Source organism: Megascapheus bottae, chromosome 2 (assembly GCF_031878675.1).
Source record: "Megascapheus bottae isolate mThoBot1 chromosome 2, mThoBot2.hap1, whole genome shotgun sequence".
In the NCBI taxonomy this organism is placed as follows: Eukaryota; Metazoa; Chordata; class Mammalia; order Rodentia; family Geomyidae; genus Megascapheus; species Megascapheus bottae.
Window position 1 is genome coordinate 97,079,014 of NC_143510.1, and position 19,621 is coordinate 97,098,634.

Here is a 19,621-nt window from a genome sequence, read left to right on the forward strand (position 1 = left end):
CGCCCCGCCCACAACTGTAGCCCGGCCACGGCCCCGCCCCGCGGCCCCGCCCCCGAGGCCCCGCCCCCGAGGCCTCCCCCCGCCCCTCACTCCCCGCCAACCCACAACCCAGTCCCGAGTCCCCGCCCAGCCGCAGGTGGCCCCGCCCCGCGGCCAGTTCGACCGCGCGGCGCCCGGCGGGCGGCCGGACCCGCGTGACGCAGAGGTGCGCGCGACGCTCTGCGCGCGCTTCCTGGGCGGGAACGGCAAAATGGCGCCAGAAGTGGCGTCGGGCTGAGCCCGCGGGCCCGGCCAGAAGTGGGCCCTGCCGTGCCGGGACATGGAGGACGTGGAGGCGCGCTTCGCCCACCTTCTGCAGCCCATTCGTGACCTCACCAAGAATTGGGAGGTGGACGTGGCGGCCCAGCTGGGCGAGTACTTGGAGGAGGTAAGAGCCGCGCCGGGCGCCCGGGCCGCCGCGTCCCGGCGGGGCGAGCGGGGCCGTGGGCCTTCGTCCCCCCAGTGCTGCCGTCCTCCGGAATCCACGCCCGGGGGGAGCGCGGGCGCCCTGCCGGGCCGTGCAGGGCTGCGTGAGCCGGGCCCGCCGCCCGCCCGGGCGCCTGCGCTCAGCGGCTGGCGCGCTACCACCCGAGTCACGCCTCCAACCCCGATTTCTGGCCTTTTGTTTTAAAGCTGCAGTTCTTCCCCTTCGTTCCTTCCCGTTTCCGAGCCGGGCCTGGGCCTGCCCCTGCGTCTCCCCAGCTCCCTCCACCGGCCTGGTGTCCCCTGTGGGTTGGAGACCTGGGCGGAGCGGCGCTCGCTCCATCCTCGAGCCTTTGGTTCCTCCGCTGACAGGCAGAACGCTCTGTTTCTGCACTCCCACTTTCACTGGCCCAGCTCAATCCGGCGTCCACAGCTGTGTGCTCCACACGTCTCTTGTAGTAACTTCCATCCTACCAAATCCCAGAGACACAAGAAATGCCATTCAGCTCAGCAAAATGGTGCTCTTAGGATTTTCTTCTATTTTGCTGTCTACTTGTCTCCTAAGTTTTGTGCTCTTCAGAGTAGATTCTTGTTTAGACAATCTCGTTATTTCCCTGATATGAACTATAATCTGTTTGAGGACTCTCAAGTTGTGTCTATTCCACTTCTGGTTTTCTAGTGGTTAATTGGAGATAAGAGTCTCAGGGACTTTAGTGCCTGGGCTGGCTTTGAACCATGATCCTCAAGATCTCAGCCTCCTGAGTAGCTAGGACTACAGGTGTGAGCCACTGTGCCTGGCTTGTGTTCTGTATGTTGAACTGTTCCACTAAAGGTGAAAGATGAGATGGAGTGAACTCCTCATTCCACACCAGGCTCACTCAGGAACAATGTCAGTTACCCTGCCAAAATATCACTTGATTTCATTAGTTCTTCATTATTTGTGGTCTACCCCTGCACAGTTTAAAAGTGAAAATCAGTTCTGGAAATAAAGGTTTGTTGGAATACAGCAACATTAAAACAAATTAAAATCTGAAGCTGGGCATCAGTGTCTCACACTTCTAATCCTAGCCACCCTAGAGACTGAGATCTGAGGATCGTAGTTTGAAGCCAGCCCAGGCAGAATAGTCATGAGTCTATCTCCAGTTTACCACTAAAAAGCTGAAAATGGAGCTGTGGCTAAAGCAGTAGAGTGCTAGCCTTGAGCAACAAAGCTAGGGACAGTGCTCAGGCCCTGAGTTGAAGGCCCAGGACTGGTACAAAAAAATTAATAAAGTTGGGCCACAGTACACGCAGTATAAAAATTCCTCTGTGGCTTCTAATTGTACAGAATAAAATCCTGACTTTCTTTTCTGATTCTGGTCCTGTTGATCATGTAAAGTCTCATCTTAGTCTATTCTCTGTGTCCTCCCTTTTCTCCTTCCTCCTCTCTCCTTCTCTCTCCCCCCTTCCCTCCCTCCCTCCTTCAAGGCCTCCTGAGTCATAGCTTGAACTCAGGGCCTGGGGCTGACACAAAGCTTTTTTGCTCAAGGCTAGCACTCTACCACTTGAGCCACAGCTGTGTTTGTGACTTCTTGATTGTTTATTAGAGATAAGCATCTCATGGACTTTCCACCCAGGCTGGCATTGAACTTCAATCCTCAGATCTCAGCCTCCTAAGTAGCTGGGGTTATAGGTATGAGCCACTGACACTTAGCCCTTTTTTGTTGATTGCTTTGTAATTTTATTTTATGCTTGTGGTGGGAATTAATCCTAGAGCCTTGAACATATGAAGCAAGTGTTTTGTCATTAAGCCATATCCTTAGCGTCTTTGCTATTTCTTTTAAATCTGTGGCTTCCCAAGCTTATCAAGTTCATTCTTGGCTGACTCAGGTTTCTTTTTTTTTTTTTTCTGTGCTGGTACTGGGCATGAACTCGGATCTTAACACTCTTCTGGCTTTTCTGCTTACTGCCAGTCTCTCCTGCCTGAGCCATCTACTTTTGTTTATGCCCTTCATTTACATCCTGCCATCTACTTTTGTCTATGCCCTTCATTTGCTTTCTGCACATTTGCTAGAATTCATTTCATCTCTTATTTACTCATTATTGTTGAATGTTGTGTGCCAAAATCCCATGACAGACTCTGAAGAAAATGAACATAGTAAATGGCAATTCATGCTTTTTTGGGGGGGGGGGGCATTTGTGGGGCTTGAACTCTGGGTCTGCTCATTGTCCCTGAGTTCTTCAGCTCAAGGCTACCACCCTACCCCTGGAGCCACAGTGCCACTTTTGATTTTCTTGTGATTCATTGGAGATGAGTCTCCCGGGCTTTAGTACCTGGGCTGGGTTTGAACCGTGATCCTTAGATCTCAGCATCTAGGGTCGCTAGGACTATAGGCCTGAGCCGCCATGCCCAGCTGCAATTCATGCTTTGATAGGAGATCAGTTCCTTTTTTTTTTTTTTTCCCTATGTATGTCGTTCCGAGGAATTGAACCCCGGTCTTTATGTATGCGAGGTAAGCACTCTACCACTAGGCCAAATTCCTGGCCCGATAGGAGATCAGTTCTAAGGCTGTGTAGATACATAGAGTTCTAAGTGTCATATTGGTGCTTCTTTTGGCCAAACGTGTATGTGTGTGTTATGTGTTATGAATTCATGTAACTTAGAAAAATAATTAGTGTAGATACAAGAGAGATTAACTGATATTCCCAAAGTCATGTCTACTTTCTGTGATTGTGTTTGCCATTGTGTAGTCAAAAACTGGTAACAGGAAGTGGCACTGTGGCTTAGTGTGGTAGAGAGATAGTCTTGAGCTGAAGACCTAAGAGACAGTGCCCAGACCCAGAGTTCAACCTACAACCGACAAAAAAAAAAAAAAACAAGAATTGGCCCGGAGCATGGACTAGTGGTAGAGTGCTTGCCTAGCATGCACGAAGACCCAGGTTCCTCTCCTTGGGCTTTCTCAAGGCTAGAGCTCTACCACTTAAGCCACAATGCCACTTCCAGCTTTTTCTATTTATATAGTACTGGGGAATCAAACCTGGGTCTTTGTGCATGCTAGGCAAGCAGTCTACCACTAGGCCAACTCCTGGCCCCTCCTCTTCTTGTCATACCACTCTTGATCTCCAAAATCCCTCTGTTCCTCATGAATGAGGGGAAGCAGGGCTCCTTGATGATGCCCTCCCAGAGTGTTTCCTTTGTGGTACTACCACAGTGCCCAATGTGTCTTTCTCTCCATATTTCAGCCATATTTGTGTGATACTCATTTTCCTAAGTAGCGTTGTCTTTTCTCTGCTAACTGCTTTATTATGGGAGATTTTTTTTTTTTTTGCCTGCCTGGTGAGCTATCTATTTCTTAGTCTTAGCTCTGCCATCACCACCTCATCAGATATTTATCATTTTTCTTGCACTGAACTATAGGCTGGATTTACCTTAATGTGTCTCACAGGCCACTAAGGAAGAAGATACTTGAAAACAGTGCAGCTAGATCATACACAAGGGGTGGCAATGAGGCCCACGTGCTGAGGGAGACCCTGCAGATTTGTGCCAGGGACAGTTTGGGAGTCATCCCAGGCAGAACTAGAGAACTCAGAAAAACATGGAGCTTCAAAGTACTATTCGTAAGAGAGGTACTTTAAGGGGCCAGTCTTGGGAGAGATGCTGGGTTAAATATGGAGGAAAATGCTGGCCTTGGGTTCAATTTCCAGTACCTTGAAAAAAAATTTTGTTTTCTTCCTCCCCCCGCCCCCCTCTCTCTCTTTTTGGTTTGGGGGCTTGAACTCTGGGCATGGGTGCTGTCCCTGAGCTCTTCAGCTCAAGCTTAACATTCTCCCACTTCCGGTTTTCTGGTGGTTAATTGGAGATAAGAGTCAGACAGACATTTGTGCTCTGGGTGGCTTTGAACTGTTATCCTCAGATGTTATCCTCAGCTCTCAGCCTCCTGGATAGCTAGAGTTACAGGTGTGTGCCACCAGCGACTGACTGGCCCTTGAAAAAATTCTGTGTGTTGATAGCTGTGGAAATTCTTAGTGGGGAACTATAGCTGCATAGCTTTAAGGTTGATGCTCAGACACTTCAGTACATAGGAAGGACACATGCACATGGTAGAAGGTATGCCCTGAAAAGGAGAGGGCTAAGTATGGGATTTCAGGACCACTCTTTAAGCAGTGATCCAGAGCTGAGGCTCAGAAAGAGGCTTAAGGCATTGTGCAGTAAGGAGAATCACAGGACTTTTTTCATGAGTTCTTTTCTCAGAGGTTTAGACCTCAGAATTTGTCTGTCTCAGGGTGGGTTGGTTCTTCCTGCTGGAGTTTATCCCAGTTGCCCTCCACCTGGGTGGAATGTCTTCAGCACCTGCTGATGGGAGCTGATACTCATCAATAGCCAGCCAGACCGTGTCCTCTGGGAGACCTGCCTCTCTCAATACCCTAGTTCCGGAGGATGTAAGAAATCACAAACATCTGCCCCTCCCTAGAAACAACCTAGGCAAGTGGCAAGCTACTCCAGAGCAAAGATGGAGTCGTCAGTGCATGTTACTAACAGGTGGGACTGCCCAAGAGGAATTAAACACAAACCGGGCTTTGGCTTCCCTTGCACTGGTCTTCTTTCTTGCAGCTGGACCAGATCTGTATTTCTTTTGATGAAGGCAAAACCACAATGAACTTCATTGAGGCTGCACTGCTTATCCAAGGTTCAGCCTGTGTCTACAGTAAAAAGGTGAGAACCATGGGCTACAGGTCTCAGTACTTTAGTCTCAGGTGTGACCCAGGTCAGTTCTCCTGTTGTGCAGTTCTCATCCACGTGACCTTTTTTTGTTGTTTGTTTTGTTTTAGTCATGGGACTTGAATTCTTTGTCCTGGTCACTGACCCTGAGCTCTTCAGCTCAAGGCTGTCACCCTACCCCTGGAGCCATAGCGCCACTTCTGATTTTCTGTTGGTTAATTGGAGATAAGTCTCACAGACTTTGGTGCCTGGGATGGCTTTGAACCAAGATCTTCAGATCTCAGCCTCCTAGGTCGACAGGCAGTGACCTATCTTGACAGCACTGAAAGCTACACTTTTGATTTTCTCCACACTTTGTAAAGCCAGTGGTAAACTTCGATTTAAAATGGAATGGCTGCTGGGCTCCCTTGGCTCATACCTGTAGTCACAATGAGGAGGCTGTGATTTGAGGATTGTGGTTCAAAACCAGGACAGGCAGGAAAGGCCATGAGACTCACATATCCAATAAGGTACTCAGAAAAAGCCACAAGTCCTGTTGTGGCTCAAGTGGTTGCACACTGGCCTTGGGCAAAAAAAGCTCAAGGGCAGCACCGAGGCCCTGAGTTCAAGCCCCAGGACTTAAAAAAAAAAAAAAAAAAAAAAAACAAATAAAATAGGGCTGGGAGTTTGGCATAGTGGTAGAGTGCTTGCCTAGCATGCACGAAGACCCAGTGCCCAGGCCCTGAGATCAAGGCTCAGGACTGGCAAAAAAAAAAGAGGGGGGGGGGGGGCTCAGGGACAGTGAGCAGGCCCTGATTTCAGGCAGAGGACCAGCCTCAAAGTAACAAATGCAGTACTGGGGAAAACAAGCAAAAAACAGAACAAATTGTTTTCTGTGGCAAAATCATCAGAGATCACTGGGATTTGAAAGTTATACTAGCATCTAGTTGGGAAGGCCTCGTTACAGTAATACCTCTTGGTACCCTCACTGCCTGCCTCTGGTTGTCAGGTGGAATACCTCTACTCACTGGTCTACCAGGCTCTTGATTTCATCTCTGGCAAGAGGTGAGTACTAGAGGGGAGTCAGGAGTGAGAGCCTGCATCTTTGTAGCTGTTCTGGCATGAAGCTTGGGAGGCTCCTGCAGCCCTCCACCATGTCCTTAGACTCTTCTCTCTCAGGCAAGCCAAGCAGCTCTCTTCAGTACAGGAAGATGGGACCAATAGGGCTGCCAACTTGGGGACCTCCCAAGAAGTAGATAATGAGGTGAGTTGGGATATATGCCCTCTACCCCAAGTGCTTTCCCTTACTCTGCTACCATGAAGTCTTGCTCTCTTTTTTAGTTCCTGTCACTTGACGACTTCCCTGACTGTCAGGCTAATGTGGACCTGAAGAATGACCAGGTGCCCAGTGTGAGTATCCTGGCACTTGAGAGGGCCAGATGATTTCTTGGGAAGACAGGTACTGCTCTGTGTGGGTCCCCACCAGGAGCTTGAGGAATGCGTAGTTCACCTCACCCCGTCCTGTGTGCAGGGGCTGCTCATCATCCCGCTTCTGCCCATGGCTCTGGTGGCCCCTGACAAAGTAGAGAAACATAACAGCCCCCTGTACAGGTACAGGCCTGAGCCCAGGGCAGGGAGGGTGGTGAGGCCTGCTTGGGATGGCCTCCATACCAGGCGTGTCTCTGCCACCTGCCACAGCCGTCAGGGTGAAATCCTGGCCAGCCGGAAGGATTTCCGAATGAATACATGCACTCCCAACCCCAGAGGGGCCTTCATGTTGGATCCAGTGGACACCTGTCCTGTAGAGCCTGTGGCTGCGTGCCCCACGCCAGGGAGCCGTAAAGGTAAGGGATAGGGTATGGGGAGGGGCATCTGGTGGGAAGGAAGGAGATCTTTCTGGGGACTAATTCTGGGTACCCTGTGCCTACCAGCTCGAGTTCTCTGCCTCTCCCCAGTTGCCCACTGCCCTCTGGAGAGCTAGCTGGAGTTCCTCCCTCCCTACCCTTACTGACAGTCACAGCTGGGCTCAGTACTGAGGTTTTCTTGTTTTGTTTTGTTGGTCAGTCATGGGGCTTGAACTCTGGGCCTGGGCATTGCCTCTTATCTCTTCAGCTCAAGGCTACTGCTCTGCCACTTGAGCCACAGCACCACTTCTGATTTTCTGGTGGAGATAAGGGTCTCACAGATTTTAGTGCCCAGGCAGGCTTTGAACTATGATCCTCAGATCTCAGCTTCCTGAGTAGCTGACAGGCAAGAGCCACCAGCACCAGCATGAGTTTTGATACTTTTCCCCTCTCCCCTCCCGGAACTTGGGTCCTGTTCTGCTTTGCCTTCTGCTCTCCACCTAGAGAGCATTGTTAGAGGCCAGGTAGGAACCTTCTTGGAACAATGTCAACCTTGTCTAATCTCATTTCTCCCAGATGCCAGGGATGCTGAAGTCTCTAGGTGCCTGAGTCCTGTGTCTGAATTGGGCTTGTCCCAGGAGCCAGGTGAGAGAACTTGAAGGGCTGAGGAGGGGACCTGGAAGGTAGAACCAGTGGACAGGCTATAAATGAAACTGCTCTCAGCTTCCCCAGCCTGTCCTGCTGCTGTTTGCTGTGCAACTTGTATGGGACAAGGTATAGTGTGAACAAACACAGCTTTAGAGCTAGGCTCCCATGCTGGAACCCTGGGCCTGCTAAGCCTCAAAAACTTCACTCTGCCCTCTGGCCGCCTCTCCTTGAAATAGATGGGAACACATAAAGAACATCTGGGCTGGGCCGGGAGTTTGGCCTAGTGGTAGAGTGCTTGCCTAGCATGCACGAAGACCCGGGTTTGATTCCTTGGTACCACATACATAGAAAAAAGCCACAAGTGGTGCTGAGGCTCAAGTGGTAGAGCTCTAGCCTTGAGAAAGTCCAAGGACAGTGCTCAGGCCCTGAGCTCCAGCCCAGGACTGGCCAAAAAAAAAAAAAAAAAAGAACATCTGGGCTGCATGTGGCTTAAGTGGTGGACTACTTGCCTAGTCACCCTGAGGGCTTGAGTTTTAACCCTCCCTCCCTCCCTCCCTCCCCCCCCCCCCCCTCTCTCTCTCTCTCTCTCTTTTTTTAACCAGTCCTGGGGCTTGAACTCAAGGCCTGAGCTCTGCCCCTTGGTCTTTCTCAAGGCTAGAGCTCTATCACTTAAGCCACAGCACCACTTCCGGCTTTTGTTATATATGTGATATTGAGGAATAGAACCTAGGTTTTCGTGCATGCTAGGCAAGCACTCTTACCATTAGGCCAAACTCCCAGCCCCCTTGGTTTTTGTTTGTTTGTTTGTTTGTTTTTTGTTTATATATATATATATGGCCAGGAGTTTAGCCTAGTGTAGAATGCTTGCCTCCCATGCATGAAGACCTGGGTTCAATTCCTCCGTACTGGATACATAGGAAAAAAAAAGCCAAAAATGGTGCTATGGCTCAAGTGGTAGAGCTCTAGCCTTGAGAAAGCCCAGGCCCTGAGTTCAAGGTCCAGGACCAGCCCCCCCTCCAAAAAAATATAGATAGATAGATAGATAGATAGATAGATAGATTGGGGCTGGGAACGTAGCCTAATGATAGTGTGCTTGCATGAAGCCCTGGGTTCGATTCTCTAGGACCATATACACAGAAAAAGCTGTAAGTGGTGCTGTGGCTCAAGTGGCAAAGTGCTAGCCTTGAGCAGAAAGTGTCCAAGGACAGTGCCCAGGCCCTGAGTTCAAGCCCCAGGACTGGCAACCAAGTGCTGGTGGCTTACACCTGTAATCTTAGCTATTCAGGTAGATCTGAGGACAACAGTTCAAAGCCAGCCTGGACACAAAAGTCTGTAAGACTATTTTTTTTTTCTTTTTTGCCAGTCCTGGGGAATGAGCTCAGGGCCCAAGCACTATCCTTGTACTTCCTCAAGGCAAGTGCCCTACCACTTGAGCCACAGTACCACTTTCAGCCTTTTCTATGTATGTTGTACCGAGGAATCAAACCCAGGGCTCCGTGCATGCTAGCCAAGCACTCTTACCACTAGGCCATGCTCCCGGCCCCCATCATACTCCTATCTAGTTGACCACCAGAAAACTGGAAGTAATGCTGTAGCTCAAAGTGGTAGAATACTAGCCTTGAGCTGAAGAGCTGAGGACAGTGCCCAGGCCCTGGGTTGAAGGCCTACAACTAATAACAACAACAAATAAGAAGAAGAAAAGAACATCAGCTAAGAAATAAGATGAGTTAGACAACGCATGCTGGTGTGAGAGGAGAGTAGAGTCTAAGGCAGGCCTGACTAGCGTCTCCTCATACTAGCAAACGTGGTTTAGAAGAGGGGATGACCTGTCAGGTTCCTCCTGGCCTCAGCTGTGGCATTCTGCCCCACCTCATAGAGCAGCTTCCATCTGTTTGGTCTCTAGCCCTTAGGCTGACTGGTCTTTTGGTCCCTGCCCAGTTGCCTTTCCAGAAGACCCAGCACCCAGCAGCAGGGATGAGGACACAGAGGATGCCGTAGAGCTCCCAGAGGCCATGGACCCCACGGCTGCTCTGGAGCCTGCAGAACCAAGGACCTTGCAGCAGGTGGGATACAACTGAGGATTCAGAGCTCATACTGTCAACCCTTCCACTACTAGACAGAGTTGCCATTCCTTGCTGAGGACAGTACAGTGGTTCTCTACATGCTGGCCTCGGGTCTTGTCTAGGTGCCTGGCTACCCTCCAGCCAGGCAGTTCTTTAGAGGGCTGTTTCCAGTGTCCCTCACCTCTGAGCTGAGCAGCTGCTCCTCCCTAGAGGAGTGGGCTCATGTTGAGGGGTCTGAGCCGTGTGGAGCTTCAGGTTCTTGGGGTGCCAGCTTTTTTTCAGGGCCCACTCCTGTCTGTGATTAGGCTGTCAGGAGAGAATGAACTGGAAATCTTTACTACCTTGCTTCACACCAAGAGTGAAACCTGTCTAGTGTACAGCTGAGAAATTCTTGTTTTTTGTTTAGTGTGTGTATGGTCGGTTGGGGGACTTGAACTCTGGGCCTGGGCACTGTCCCTGAGCTCTTCAGTTCAAGGCTACCACCCTACCCCTTGAGCCATAGCGCCATTTTGTCTTTTTTGGTGGTTAATTGAAGATAAGAGTCTCAGACTTTTGTGTCCAGGCTGGCTTTGAACTACGATCCTTAGATCTCAGCCTCCTGAGTAGCTGGGATTACAGGCATGAACCACCTCACCCAGTTGAGAAATTATTACTTAAAATGAAAACCCTGAGTCTGACAGTATAATAAGTTAGTGATAGCATGATTACTTTGCATGAGAGAGACCTGGGTTTAATTCCCAGTACTGCCAAAAACCAGACAGACTAAAAGGATTAAAAACATAGCTGAGGCCAGGTGAAGTGGCTCATGCCTATAATCCTAGCTACTTGGTAGGTTGAGATCTGAGGATTGTGGTTCAAAGCCAGCCTGGCACTAAAAAGTCCATGAGACTCATCTCCAATTACTCACCAGAAAACTGGAAGTGGTGCTGTGGCTGGCTCAAGTGTTAAGGAGATAGCCTTGAGCTGAAGAGCTCAGGGACAACACCCAGGCCCAGAGTTCAAGTCCCACAAACAAGAAAAAAACGGGCTAGGTGTTTGGCCTAGTGGTAGAGTGCTCACCTAGCATGCACAAAGACCCAGAGTCAGTTCCTCAGTATCATATACATAGAAAAAGCCAGGAGTAGTGCTGTGGCTCAAGTGGTAGACTTCTAGCCTTGAGAAAGCCCAAGGACAATGCTCAGGCCCTGAGCTCAAGCCCACAACTGGTTAAAAAAAAAAAAAAAACCTACCTGAGGGCCAGGAGCGTGACCTAGTGGTTGGTAGTGTGCTCTCTTAGCATGCTTGAAGCCCTGGGTTCAATTACCTGGTACCACATACACAGATAAAGCTGGAACAAAAAACTGGCACCCGGGTTTGTATGTTTTTGTGTTTTTTGTTTTGGGTCAGTCATGGGGCTTGAACTCTAGGCCTGGACACTGCCTCTGAGCTCTTTTTGCTCAAGACTAGTGCTCTTCCACTTTGAGCCACAGTGCCACTTCCAGTTTTTGAGTGGTTAATTGAAAATAAGAGTCTCACAGGGACTTTTCTTCCTGGGTTGGCTTCTAACCATGATCCTCCGATCTCTGCCTCCTGAGGATTATAGGCATGAGTCACCAGCGCCCAGCTAGGAAATGTACTCTTTACCTGACTTACATAACCGTAATCCCTCTGTACATCACCTTCATAATAACAACTAAAGAAGGGGCCAGGAGTTTGGCCTAGTGGTAGAGAGCTTGCCTAGCATGCATGAAGACCTGGGTTCAATTCCTCGGTACCACATATAGAAAAAAAAAAAAAAAGCCAGAAGTGGTGCTGAGGCTCAAGTGGTAGAGCTCTACTAGCCTTGAGAAAGTCCAAGGACAGTGCTCACTCAGGCCCTGAGCTCAAGCCCATGACTGGGGGGAAAAAAAATACCTGCAAGGGCCATCTTGGGAAGAAATATCTGAATAAATGACTTAAAAAGTGAAAACCTTAATAACTTTAGAGCCAGAGCAGAGCTGCTGGGCTCTAGGGTACACAAGGGACAGGAAAGGGGACCTTTGGGTTGTTCCTTTGTAGACTGCCACAGTGCCCAGGAGCCTTAAGCTGCAGAAGGGAGTGTCCTCCGATCCTGTGTCCTCACTGAAGGTGAGTGGTAGGTGAAGATGAGTGGTGTTGAACCCTTTAGGTTCCAGCAGGGAACCACAGACATGACCCTGCTTGTCATGCCTTTGCTCCTGGCTGCCTTTGATACCTATATGTCCCATACCTAGCCTGTGGTCCTTGACATACTCTTTTTTTTTTTTTTCCCTTGCCAGTCTTGGGCCTTGAGCTCAGGGCCTGAGCACTGTCCTTGGACTTTCTCAAGGCTAGAGCTCTACCACTTGAGCCATAGCACCTCTCCTGGCTTTTTTCTATGTATGTGGTACCAAGGAATCGAACCTGGGTTTTTGTGCATACTAGGCAAGCACTCTACCATTAGGCCAAACTCTCCCCTTCCCCCCCTCCCCCCGGCCCCCGACATACTCTTTTACAAGGACTCTTATTCCTTCCAGATTTTAGAGGACCCTCCCTGCAGCCTCATGCTACCTATCCCTCTGGTACCCCCCTCAGATCTCACTGCACTGGGTATCTGTCTTGGTAGGGTGAGAAGTAATATGTATGTGTAGTCCTTTCTTTCCTAAGGATTTGTGTATGTTCTGTGCTTAGGAGACTCCAGACCCCTGGCAGAGCCTGGACCCCTTTGATTCCCTGGACTCTAAGCCCTTCAAGAAAGGTACCTGGGTAGGGGAAACCTCCACTCAGGCTCCACTGCTCAAGAAAGTAGAGTTGGGTGGGCTCTATATCCTGACCCTGAGACAGTCCTTATCTATCCCCAGGTAGGCCCTATTCTGTGCCCCCTTGTGTAGAAGAGGCTCCAGGACAAAAGCGCAAGAGGAAGGGTGCCACCAAACTTCAGGACTTCCATCAGTGGTACCTGGCTGCCTGTGAGTGGTTGTGGTGGGCAGAGGTAGTGCATGTTCTTCCTCCAGTGCTGTGAGTAGCCCCCAACCCCTGGCGGTCAGGGCCTTGGCTTGACCCAGCTTTTTCACAGATGCTGACCATGCTGACAGCAGAAGGCGCAGGCGAAAGGGCCCAACCTTTGCAGGTAGGGGATAGGGTTCTGGTGTACCTAATCAGGGAAGACTGTTCTCTACTTCCCCTGATGGGGTGATGAGGCCCTTGGTGGATGGGGCAGGATATGGGGACTCCTCACTGGCCTTTGTCTATAGACATGGAGGTCTTATACTGGAAGCACGTGAACAATCAGCTGGAGACCCTCCGGAAGTTGCAGAGGAATGAGGCAAGTGCCATCACAGCCACCGGGTCTGGACCATGGCTGGGCCCTGATGGACTGTGTCCTCATAGACAATCTTTTCTGGACAGATGGCTGAGCGGTGGCTGCCCAGGGCTGAGGAGAGGTTGTGGCCTGCAGAAGGGGAGGCCTTGGAGGATTCCCTGGAGGACCTAGGAGGGGTCACAGGTGAGTCACTGGGGGGAGAGACCTCAGCACTTGCTGTCAGCTGACTGGCTTCCTCTTCCATGTACCTGTAGATGACTTTCTAGAGCAAGAGGGGTATGCAGAACCTGAAGGGGCAAAGCCTGGGGAAGCCGCCAACCTGGGTAGGTCTTAACAGGCAGCTGTCTGGGGTATGCTGAGGGAAAGAAGGTGCCTCTGTGTGGCTCCAGTTCAGCAACTCATATTTTGCCCTTGACAGATGCAGAGGTCATGCCAAAATCCCCAAGCTATGAGGAACTGGTTCGAAAGAATGTGGTAGGCCTGGGTCAAAGAAGGTGGGAGCTAAGTGGGGGCATGCTGAACCCGTCACGTGCAAGGTAGAAAGCCCCCAGTGATCCTCCCCTAGGAGCTCTTCATTGCCACCTCCCAGAAGTTTGTCCAGGAGACAGAGCTGAGTCAGCGCATCAAAGAATGGGAAGACACCATCCAGCCCCTGCTCCAGGAACAGGTAGAATGGGCGCTCCTCATGGATGGCACCGCAGCCTCTTTTGGCTTGCCTCCTTCCTAAGTCAGTGTTCCCTGTTCAGGAGCAGCACGTGCCTTTTGATATCCATACCTACGGGGACCAGGTGGTTTCACGATTCCCCCAGCTCAATGAGTGGTGTCCCTTTGCAGAGCTGGTGGCTGGGCAGCCCGCCTTTGAGGTGTGTCGCTCCATGCTAGCCTCCCTGCAACTGGTGAGTGACCCAGGACACAGGAGGGGGAGGTAGCCCTGGACTCTGCTGACACTTTGCCCCTGCAGGCCAACGACTACACAGTGGAGATCACCCAGCAGCCTGGCCTGGAAGAGGCCATGGACACCATGTCTCTGAGACTGCTCACACACCAGCGAGCCCACATGCGCTTCCAGACCTATGCTGCCCCCTCCATGGCCCAGCCTTGAGTAGAAAGTACTGAGGCTGGGCAGGGAGTGCTGCCTGCTAGCTTGCCCAGTCTAATAAAGTGGTGTTGCCACCTGACTTAGCCTCCCTCAAACCTTTGAAAGTGCCTGCTCTGTATAGAAAGAAGAGCTGCCTTACCCTGCACACCCTTGCCTGCTGTTAGAGATCACACAGACACACCAGGCAGTAGTATACTGATTTACTAACAGCCCAGGCTTTGATGATTCAGGAGAGGATGCTGTGGAAGGTGCCCATGTGCTGCTTCACACTGTTGGCGATCTGCTCGGCTGATCTGCTCCGACCATAGTAGTCAGTGAAGAGGCCATCTGGGCTGAGCAGGTAGATGGCAATGGAATGGTCCACGATATAGTCCTGGTCTTCATCTTTGGGCCCAGCACTGTAGTACACACGGTAGCTCTGGCTAACCTGGGCCACCTGTTCTGCAGAGCCCGTCAAACCTAGCAGCCTTGGGTGGAAATCTTGCACGTATCTAGCCATGGCTGCCACATCATCCCGCTCAGGATCCACAGTGATAAAGATGGGCTGCACTAGAGGCAGACTAGGGTCTGCCTCCAGCTGCTGTACCACCTGCACGAGTTTTTCTAGTTCATCTGGGCAGATGTCGGGGCAGTGAGTGAAGCCAAAGTACATGAGCACCCACTGGCCTCTGAAGTCAGCTTTGCATCGAGGTTTGCCTCTATGATCCAGCAGGCTGAAGTCACCCCGGCCCACGGCAGCTTGGCGCAGGGCCTCTGTCCGCTGCTGCTGCCGTCGCTGTTCCTTCTCTGCCTTTGCAGCGAGCCAGGCCCAGCCTAGCCCAGCCCCAAACAGGGCAGTGATCAGCAGCCTGGTTCGCAGCTTGGGGCCTTGGGGTAAGCCCTGTCCGGACAGCGCTCTGGCCCTCATCCCTAGGGCCTCACCTCCCAAGGTCCTAGGAAGGACTTGGGGCTTGAGCCGAGAGAGCCGGGGCCAAACCTTGGAGCCCTGAGCCAGCAGCAACATGGGTCTGATGCTCCTGTAAAAGAGCAAAGATGGCAACGGGAACACAGACTAAGGACACCTGCCCCGCGCCTCGGCAGCCCGCACCTCCAGGCACCAAGCTCCAGCCAGCAGGCCTACCCTTGTCCTGCACCTGGGAAGCCGGGCCCCCGCCCTGATCGCTGAAAGCACCCTTCACCTCCTGAGCGCGCTCATCTGCGGTAAACCCTCGAGTCCTTCCTGGTCACCCCTGGACCCGCCGCACCGGGAGGCTCTCCGGGTCTCCAGTTCCGGCCTATGGGGTCCCACCCGCCTCCGAGCCACGGCTGTCCACCACAGGAGGCCCCAGGTCCGCACCTCGCGCCGGCCGCCCGACCCCGGAGAATGGCGCGCCGGCCTCGGCGCAGCGGGTCGCCAGGGCGCACGCGCACTGGGCGGCGGCGGCGGCCACTTCCCGACACGCCCCGGAAGCGCCGCTCGGCGGCGCGAGCGTCCCGCCCCTCCCGGACCCACCTTGCCTCGGAGCTTCCGGCGTCAGGGTCGCGCGCCGGCGGGCAGGATGAGCTCCGCGAGGGGCGACGGCGCCGGGAAGGGCGCGCGGTCCGACAGCACCAGCGCCCCCTGCAGGGCGCGGCGCTGCGTGCGGCTGAGCGCGGCGCCGTCCAGGTGCACCCGGAGCCAGGGCGTCCCTACCGGGCGACACGAGCCGTCAGCGCGACTCGGGGCGCCGGCGGAGCGGCGTGGCGGCGGGCACGCGGGCGGCCCTCGGCTCACCGCGGCGCAGCCTCTGGCCCACGTCCACCAGCAGCTCGGCGCCCACCCCCAGCCGGAGCGGCTCCCCGGCGCGGCTGCGCCCGGCCCCGATCTCGTGCAGCACCAGCGCCAGCGGCAGCGCCCGGATGCGCTCCACCGTGCCTGCGGGAGAGGCGGGCTAGGGGCTGCGGGAGGACGGGGGCGTCGGCCTCGGGGCCCAGGCTCCCGGCCTCACCGTCCGCCGGAGCGCGCAGCTCCTCCTGTCCCTGGGTGCCCGGGAGTAGCTGGCGGCGCTGCGCGGGGCTCCCGGAGCACAGCGCCCGGGCCAGGCCTGGGTCCACGCCCTGCGCCGCCAGCATCCGCTGGAAACGGCCTCGCGCCGAGCCGTCATCCAGCGCCGCGGCCACTCGCGCGGCGCCGTGGGACTGGGCCTCCACCTGTCCGCTGAGCCAGAGCAGGGCCCCCCCTGCCGGGAGGGCCGGGCTCAGGCGGGACGGAGAAGGCCCGCACGCCGGGAGCGGCGGCCCCGCGCCCGCAGCCCCCGCCCCGCGCCCCTCCCCTCACCGAGCCTGGTGACCAGGTCCCGCAGATCTGGCGGCCCCGCTCCATCCAAGCAAAGCAGCGCTTCCTCCACCTCCAGGGAGTGGCCCACGCTGCGGCCCAGCGGCTTGTCCATGGCGGTCAGCGCTGCCGCCACCCGCAGCCCCAGTCCTGCCCCGACGCCAACCTGCGGAGGTGCGGCTCAGCGCGGCCCCCCCGCGGGAAGGCAGGGCTGTGCTAAGCGGGCGAGGGGGGCCCGCAGCGATGGGTGAAGGGAGGAAGGACTCCCTCAGGACTGCCAGAGCTCACCAGTGTCCTCGCCAGCTCCCTTGCCTGCTCTTGCTCTGGGAAAAGTGCAGCTTCACCAAACTTAACATCCACAACCAGAGCAGACAGCCCCTCCACGGCCTTCTTACTGAGGATGGAGGCTGTCGGGGAGGCAGAGACATGATCCCTAGGTGTGACCCCCGGGGTGAGGAGGGGTGGCCCACTGTCAGCCCGTGGTGAGGACACCTGTGATGAGTGGAAGGCTGTCCACAGTGGCTGTCACATCTCGGGCGGCATACAGGATCCCATCAGCAGGAACCAGCTTCTCACTCTGACCCACAATACAGCAGCCTACTTGCTCCAACAGCAGCTTCATCTGGCCAGGTATTTCCCAGTGACTTCTGATGAAGGGCTCTCTCCACACCCCTGACCAGTGACTTAAAAATGCTGTCAAATCCTGGCCAGTGGATGATTCTGATAGGGTCTCAATGACTGTCAGGGATCCTGATTTCTGTATATGGTCTGTTAATTATTAGCCCATTAATGATTTGGACCCAGTCTCTAATAATGATCTGATCATAGTTCTGTTGATTCATAGCTCTGACCCACGTCCACTGACTATCAGTGATCTTTGCACAGTCAGTATTCTCATTGGTGAGCCCAATAACCCATCAGCAACTCTCCAAGGATTCTGGCCAAGATCTCCCTCCCCCACAGATCAGCAATCAATCAGCAGCCCATCTGTACCTGCTCTGGGCTCTGGGTGACACTGAATCCAGGAACAGACTCCAGTTTATCCAGAGTTCCCCCCGTGTGCCCGAGACCACGTCCACTTATCATTGGCACCTAATGGGCAGGGGTATGAGTGCCCCTCTCTCAGACTCCCTCATTCCTACCTCTCTCTCTCCCTGGTGAGGACTTGAACTGGAGTTAAAAATATTTGCAATATTTTACAATTTATATGTATATATATATATATATATATATATATATATTTTTTGCCAGTCCTGGGCTTGAGCTCAGGGCCTGAGCACTGTCCTTGGACTTTCTCAAGGCTAGAGCTCTACCACTTGAGCCTCAGCACCACTTCTGGCTTTTTTCTATGTATGTGGTACCAAGGAATTGAACCTGTGTCTTCGTGCATGCTAGGCAAGCACTCTACCAGTAGGCCAAACTCCCAGCCCTATATTCTTTTTTCTGTCAGTCATGGGACTTGGACTCAGGGTCTGGGTACTGTCCCTGAGCTCTTGCTCAAGGCTAGCATTCTATCTACCACTTGAAGCCACAGCTCCACCTCCAATCTTTGAGCAGTTAATTGGAGATGAGTCTCATGGACTCTGTTGCTCCAGCTGGCTTCCAACCATGATCCTCAAGTCTCAGCCTCCTCAGTAGCTAAGATGATAGGCATGAGCCACTGGCAGCTGGCAATTTTAAGATATTTTAAAGGAGTAGGAAAGGAGCCAGCATTCATCACAGGTGACACAAATCTGGAGAGAAGGACCTTATTCTTGGGATCTTGTCTGGGATGCAGGGAAGAAAGAGAGGCCTGCATTCCATCAGTAGAAGTGTCCTGTTCCAAGGGGCCTCATCTAGGACTGAAGGTGGCCCCAGGTTTTGTACTGGCATTTGGTAGGATGAATCCTGTCTTGTGGCTCTCTGGGCCCGAGGAGATTGAGAGAAGCCTCTTAAGCAGGTCAGCTTCTGGAGAGAAGGTGGTCTCACCTTGCAGCCACAAGCAGCCAGGGCAGGTGCCAGGACCAGGCTGACCTTGTCACCCACACCCCCTGTGGAATGTTTGTCCACCAGATGCTGGCGCCAGGCCTCTGGCCACTCCAGCTTCTGCCCAGACCTGGCCAGAGCTTGGGTCAGCAGAGCAGTCTCCTCCAGATTCATGCCTTGCAGCCGGATGGCCATCAGCATGGCCCCTAATGGACACATTAGAGGACCGTCCTATAGCACAACCATCCTGGAATGGGCGATGCTGGCAGCCCCGTGGCAGCCCTGAAGGAAAGGATCTTTGGGCACCATCGGAGTCTGGTCACCAAAGCCTGGTTTAGGAGTGCCCAGCCCTCCCCCTCACCGATCTGGGCGCCCTGGGCGCTCCAGCCCACCACACACCGATCTGTGCGCCCTGCGCGCTCCCGTCCACCACGGCGTGCACAAAGTCCCGGATGTCCGCCTCACTCAGGCGGCCTCCATCTCGCTTTTTCCGGATCAGCTCCGGCAGCTGCTTGGGTCGGTGCGGAGGGTCGGAAGGTCCCCTGCCTCTTACCCCTGAGGGGTTACCAGGCACCGCCGGGTTGGGTGGTGGAGACGCCATTGTTCCAGGCCTGCGGGGGAACCACACACGCCTGGAATCCGCCCCGGAGTCCCAGGCTCCGGGCCGCTGGCGCTCGCCGGGCGCTCCGTCCCCGTCGGCCCTCCCCCGGTACCTATTAACTCCAGCCCCTTAGGGCTCTGTCGGGGGCTCGGGTCCGGCTCCACCTCAGGGCTGGGGGTGCAGACGACACTGGCCGAGGCTGCCCGCTCCGGGCTGCAGCCCGCCGGGCGAGGAGGAGCGGGCGGTCGTAGCCTCGGGGGAGCCCCGCGGGGGACTGTGCGTCGCCAGCGCCCGGAGTGTCGTGCGAATGCCGGGGCACCGGAACTTGTAAGGCCGGAGCGGGAGGGGGGTAAGGAGGGGGCGGGAGGGAGCCCTCGCGGACTGGGGGTCTGCGGACCTGCGGCTGCGGCGGGCCCGAGCCCGCCTCCCGCGCACAGCCGACGACTCCCGGGCGGCCGACGCGCTGCCCAGGCCCCGGCCCTCCACCTACCGTCCCGGCCCCGCCCCGGGCAGGCCTGTCCCCGCCCCCGCCCGGCCTGGTCCCGCCCCTGGCAGGCCTCGCCCCGCCCCTCCACCTGCCGGCCTGGCCCCGCCCCCAACCGGCCTGGTCCCGCCCCGGGCAGGCCTGTCCCCGCCCCCGCCCGGCCTGGTCCCGCCCCTGGCAGGCCTC

General features: G+C 54.3%; 3 protein-coding genes across 10 annotated transcripts; 1 reads left to right on the forward strand and 2 right to left on the reverse strand.

The window, feature by feature from the left end:
• Window positions 1-207: 207 nt before the first annotated feature.
• On the forward strand, window positions 208-14,196 carry Ncaph2 (non-SMC condensin II complex subunit H2). Of its 3 annotated transcripts, none has more exons than XM_090328965.1 (20): window positions 208-427; window positions 5,054-5,155; window positions 6,150-6,205; window positions 6,305-6,404; window positions 6,482-6,550; window positions 6,672-6,751; window positions 6,839-6,984; window positions 7,561-7,629; window positions 9,571-9,695; window positions 11,733-11,801; window positions 12,363-12,429; window positions 12,533-12,640; window positions 12,748-12,801; window positions 12,926-12,996; window positions 13,080-13,176; window positions 13,248-13,316; window positions 13,412-13,467; window positions 13,559-13,660; window positions 13,740-13,889; window positions 13,955-14,196. In XM_090328965.1, exons 1-20 carry the CDS (start codon window positions 320-322, stop codon window positions 14,093-14,095), a joined length of 1,839 nt encoding a protein of 612 aa, XP_090185091.1. In that variant the 5' UTR covers window positions 208-319; the 3' UTR covers window positions 14,096-14,196. The 3 variants fall into 3 exon arrangements, with proteins under 3 accessions (XP_090185091.1, XP_090185093.1, XP_090185094.1); XM_090328967.1 differs by having other exon boundaries at window positions 6,320-6,404; XM_090328968.1 differs by having other exon boundaries at window positions 13,828-13,889; window positions 13,955-14,043.
• Window positions 14,197-14,282: 86 nt separating this feature from the next.
• Sco2 (synthesis of cytochrome C oxidase 2) lies at window positions 14,283-18,816 on the reverse strand. Of its 4 annotated transcripts, XM_090328976.1 has the most exons (3): window positions 15,271-15,351; window positions 15,014-15,108; window positions 14,283-14,905 (listed from the first exon to the last, which is right to left on the reverse strand). In XM_090328976.1, exons 1-3 carry the CDS (start codon window positions 15,285-15,287, stop codon window positions 14,319-14,321), a joined length of 699 nt encoding a protein of 232 aa, XP_090185102.1. In that variant the 5' UTR covers window positions 15,288-15,351; the 3' UTR covers window positions 14,283-14,318. The 4 variants fall into 4 exon arrangements, with proteins under 4 accessions (XP_090185102.1, XP_090185101.1, XP_090185100.1 ...); XM_090328975.1 differs by lacking the exon at window positions 15,271-15,351 and adding an exon at window positions 18,750-18,816 and having other exon boundaries at window positions 14,283-15,108; XM_090328974.1 differs by lacking the exon at window positions 15,271-15,351 and adding an exon at window positions 15,429-15,473 and having other exon boundaries at window positions 14,283-15,108.
• On the reverse strand, window positions 15,367-19,556 carry Tymp (thymidine phosphorylase). 3 transcript variants are annotated; one of them, XM_090328970.1, is made up of 10 exons: window positions 19,064-19,556; window positions 18,750-18,961; window positions 18,354-18,556; window positions 17,379-17,477; window positions 16,878-17,007; window positions 16,674-16,792; window positions 16,389-16,551; window positions 16,060-16,290; window positions 15,846-15,986; window positions 15,571-15,760 (listed from the first exon to the last, which is right to left on the reverse strand). In XM_090328970.1, the coding sequence occupies exons 2-10, from the start codon at window positions 18,949-18,951 to the stop codon at window positions 15,606-15,608; spliced, it is 1,443 nt and encodes a 480-aa protein (XP_090185096.1). In that variant the 5' UTR covers window positions 18,952-18,961; window positions 19,064-19,556; the 3' UTR covers window positions 15,571-15,605. The 3 variants fall into 3 exon arrangements, with proteins under 3 accessions (XP_090185095.1, XP_090185096.1, XP_090185098.1); XM_090328969.1 differs by having other exon boundaries at window positions 15,367-15,760; window positions 15,846-16,290; XM_090328972.1 differs by lacking the exon at window positions 15,846-15,986.
• Between the last annotated feature and the right edge of the window lie 65 nt (window positions 19,557-19,621).

What these genes read in the sequence shown, in the direction of transcription:
- Ncaph2 (XM_090328965.1), top strand. Translation starts at nt 320, where the DNA reads ATGGAGGACGTGGAGGCGCGCTTCGCCCACCTTCTGCAGCCCATTCGT. An exon ending in GATTTCATCTCTGGCAAGAG is followed by an intron (nt 6,206 to 6,304) that starts GTGAGTACTAGA and finishes CCATGTCCTTAG; the next exon opens with ACTCTTCTCTCTCAGGCAAG. An exon ending in AGCCCCTGCTCCAGGAACAG is followed by an intron (nt 13,661 to 13,739) that starts GTAGAATGGGCG and finishes TTCCCTGTTCAG; the next exon opens with GAGCAGCACGTGCCTTTTGA.
- Tymp (XM_090328969.1), bottom strand. Translation starts at nt 18,951, where the DNA reads ATGGCGTCTCCACCACCCAACCCGGCGGTGCCTGGTAACCCCTCAGGG. An exon ending in CAGCCTTCCACTCATCACAG is followed by an intron (nt 16,793 to 16,877) that starts GTGTCCTCACCA and finishes CCTCCCCGACAG; the next exon opens with CCTCCATCCTCAGTAAGAAG. An exon ending in GGGCCAGAGGCTGCGCCGCG is followed by an intron (nt 15,761 to 15,845) that starts GTGAGCCGAGGG and finishes GTCGCCCGGTAG; the next exon opens with GGACGCCCTGGCTCCGGGTG.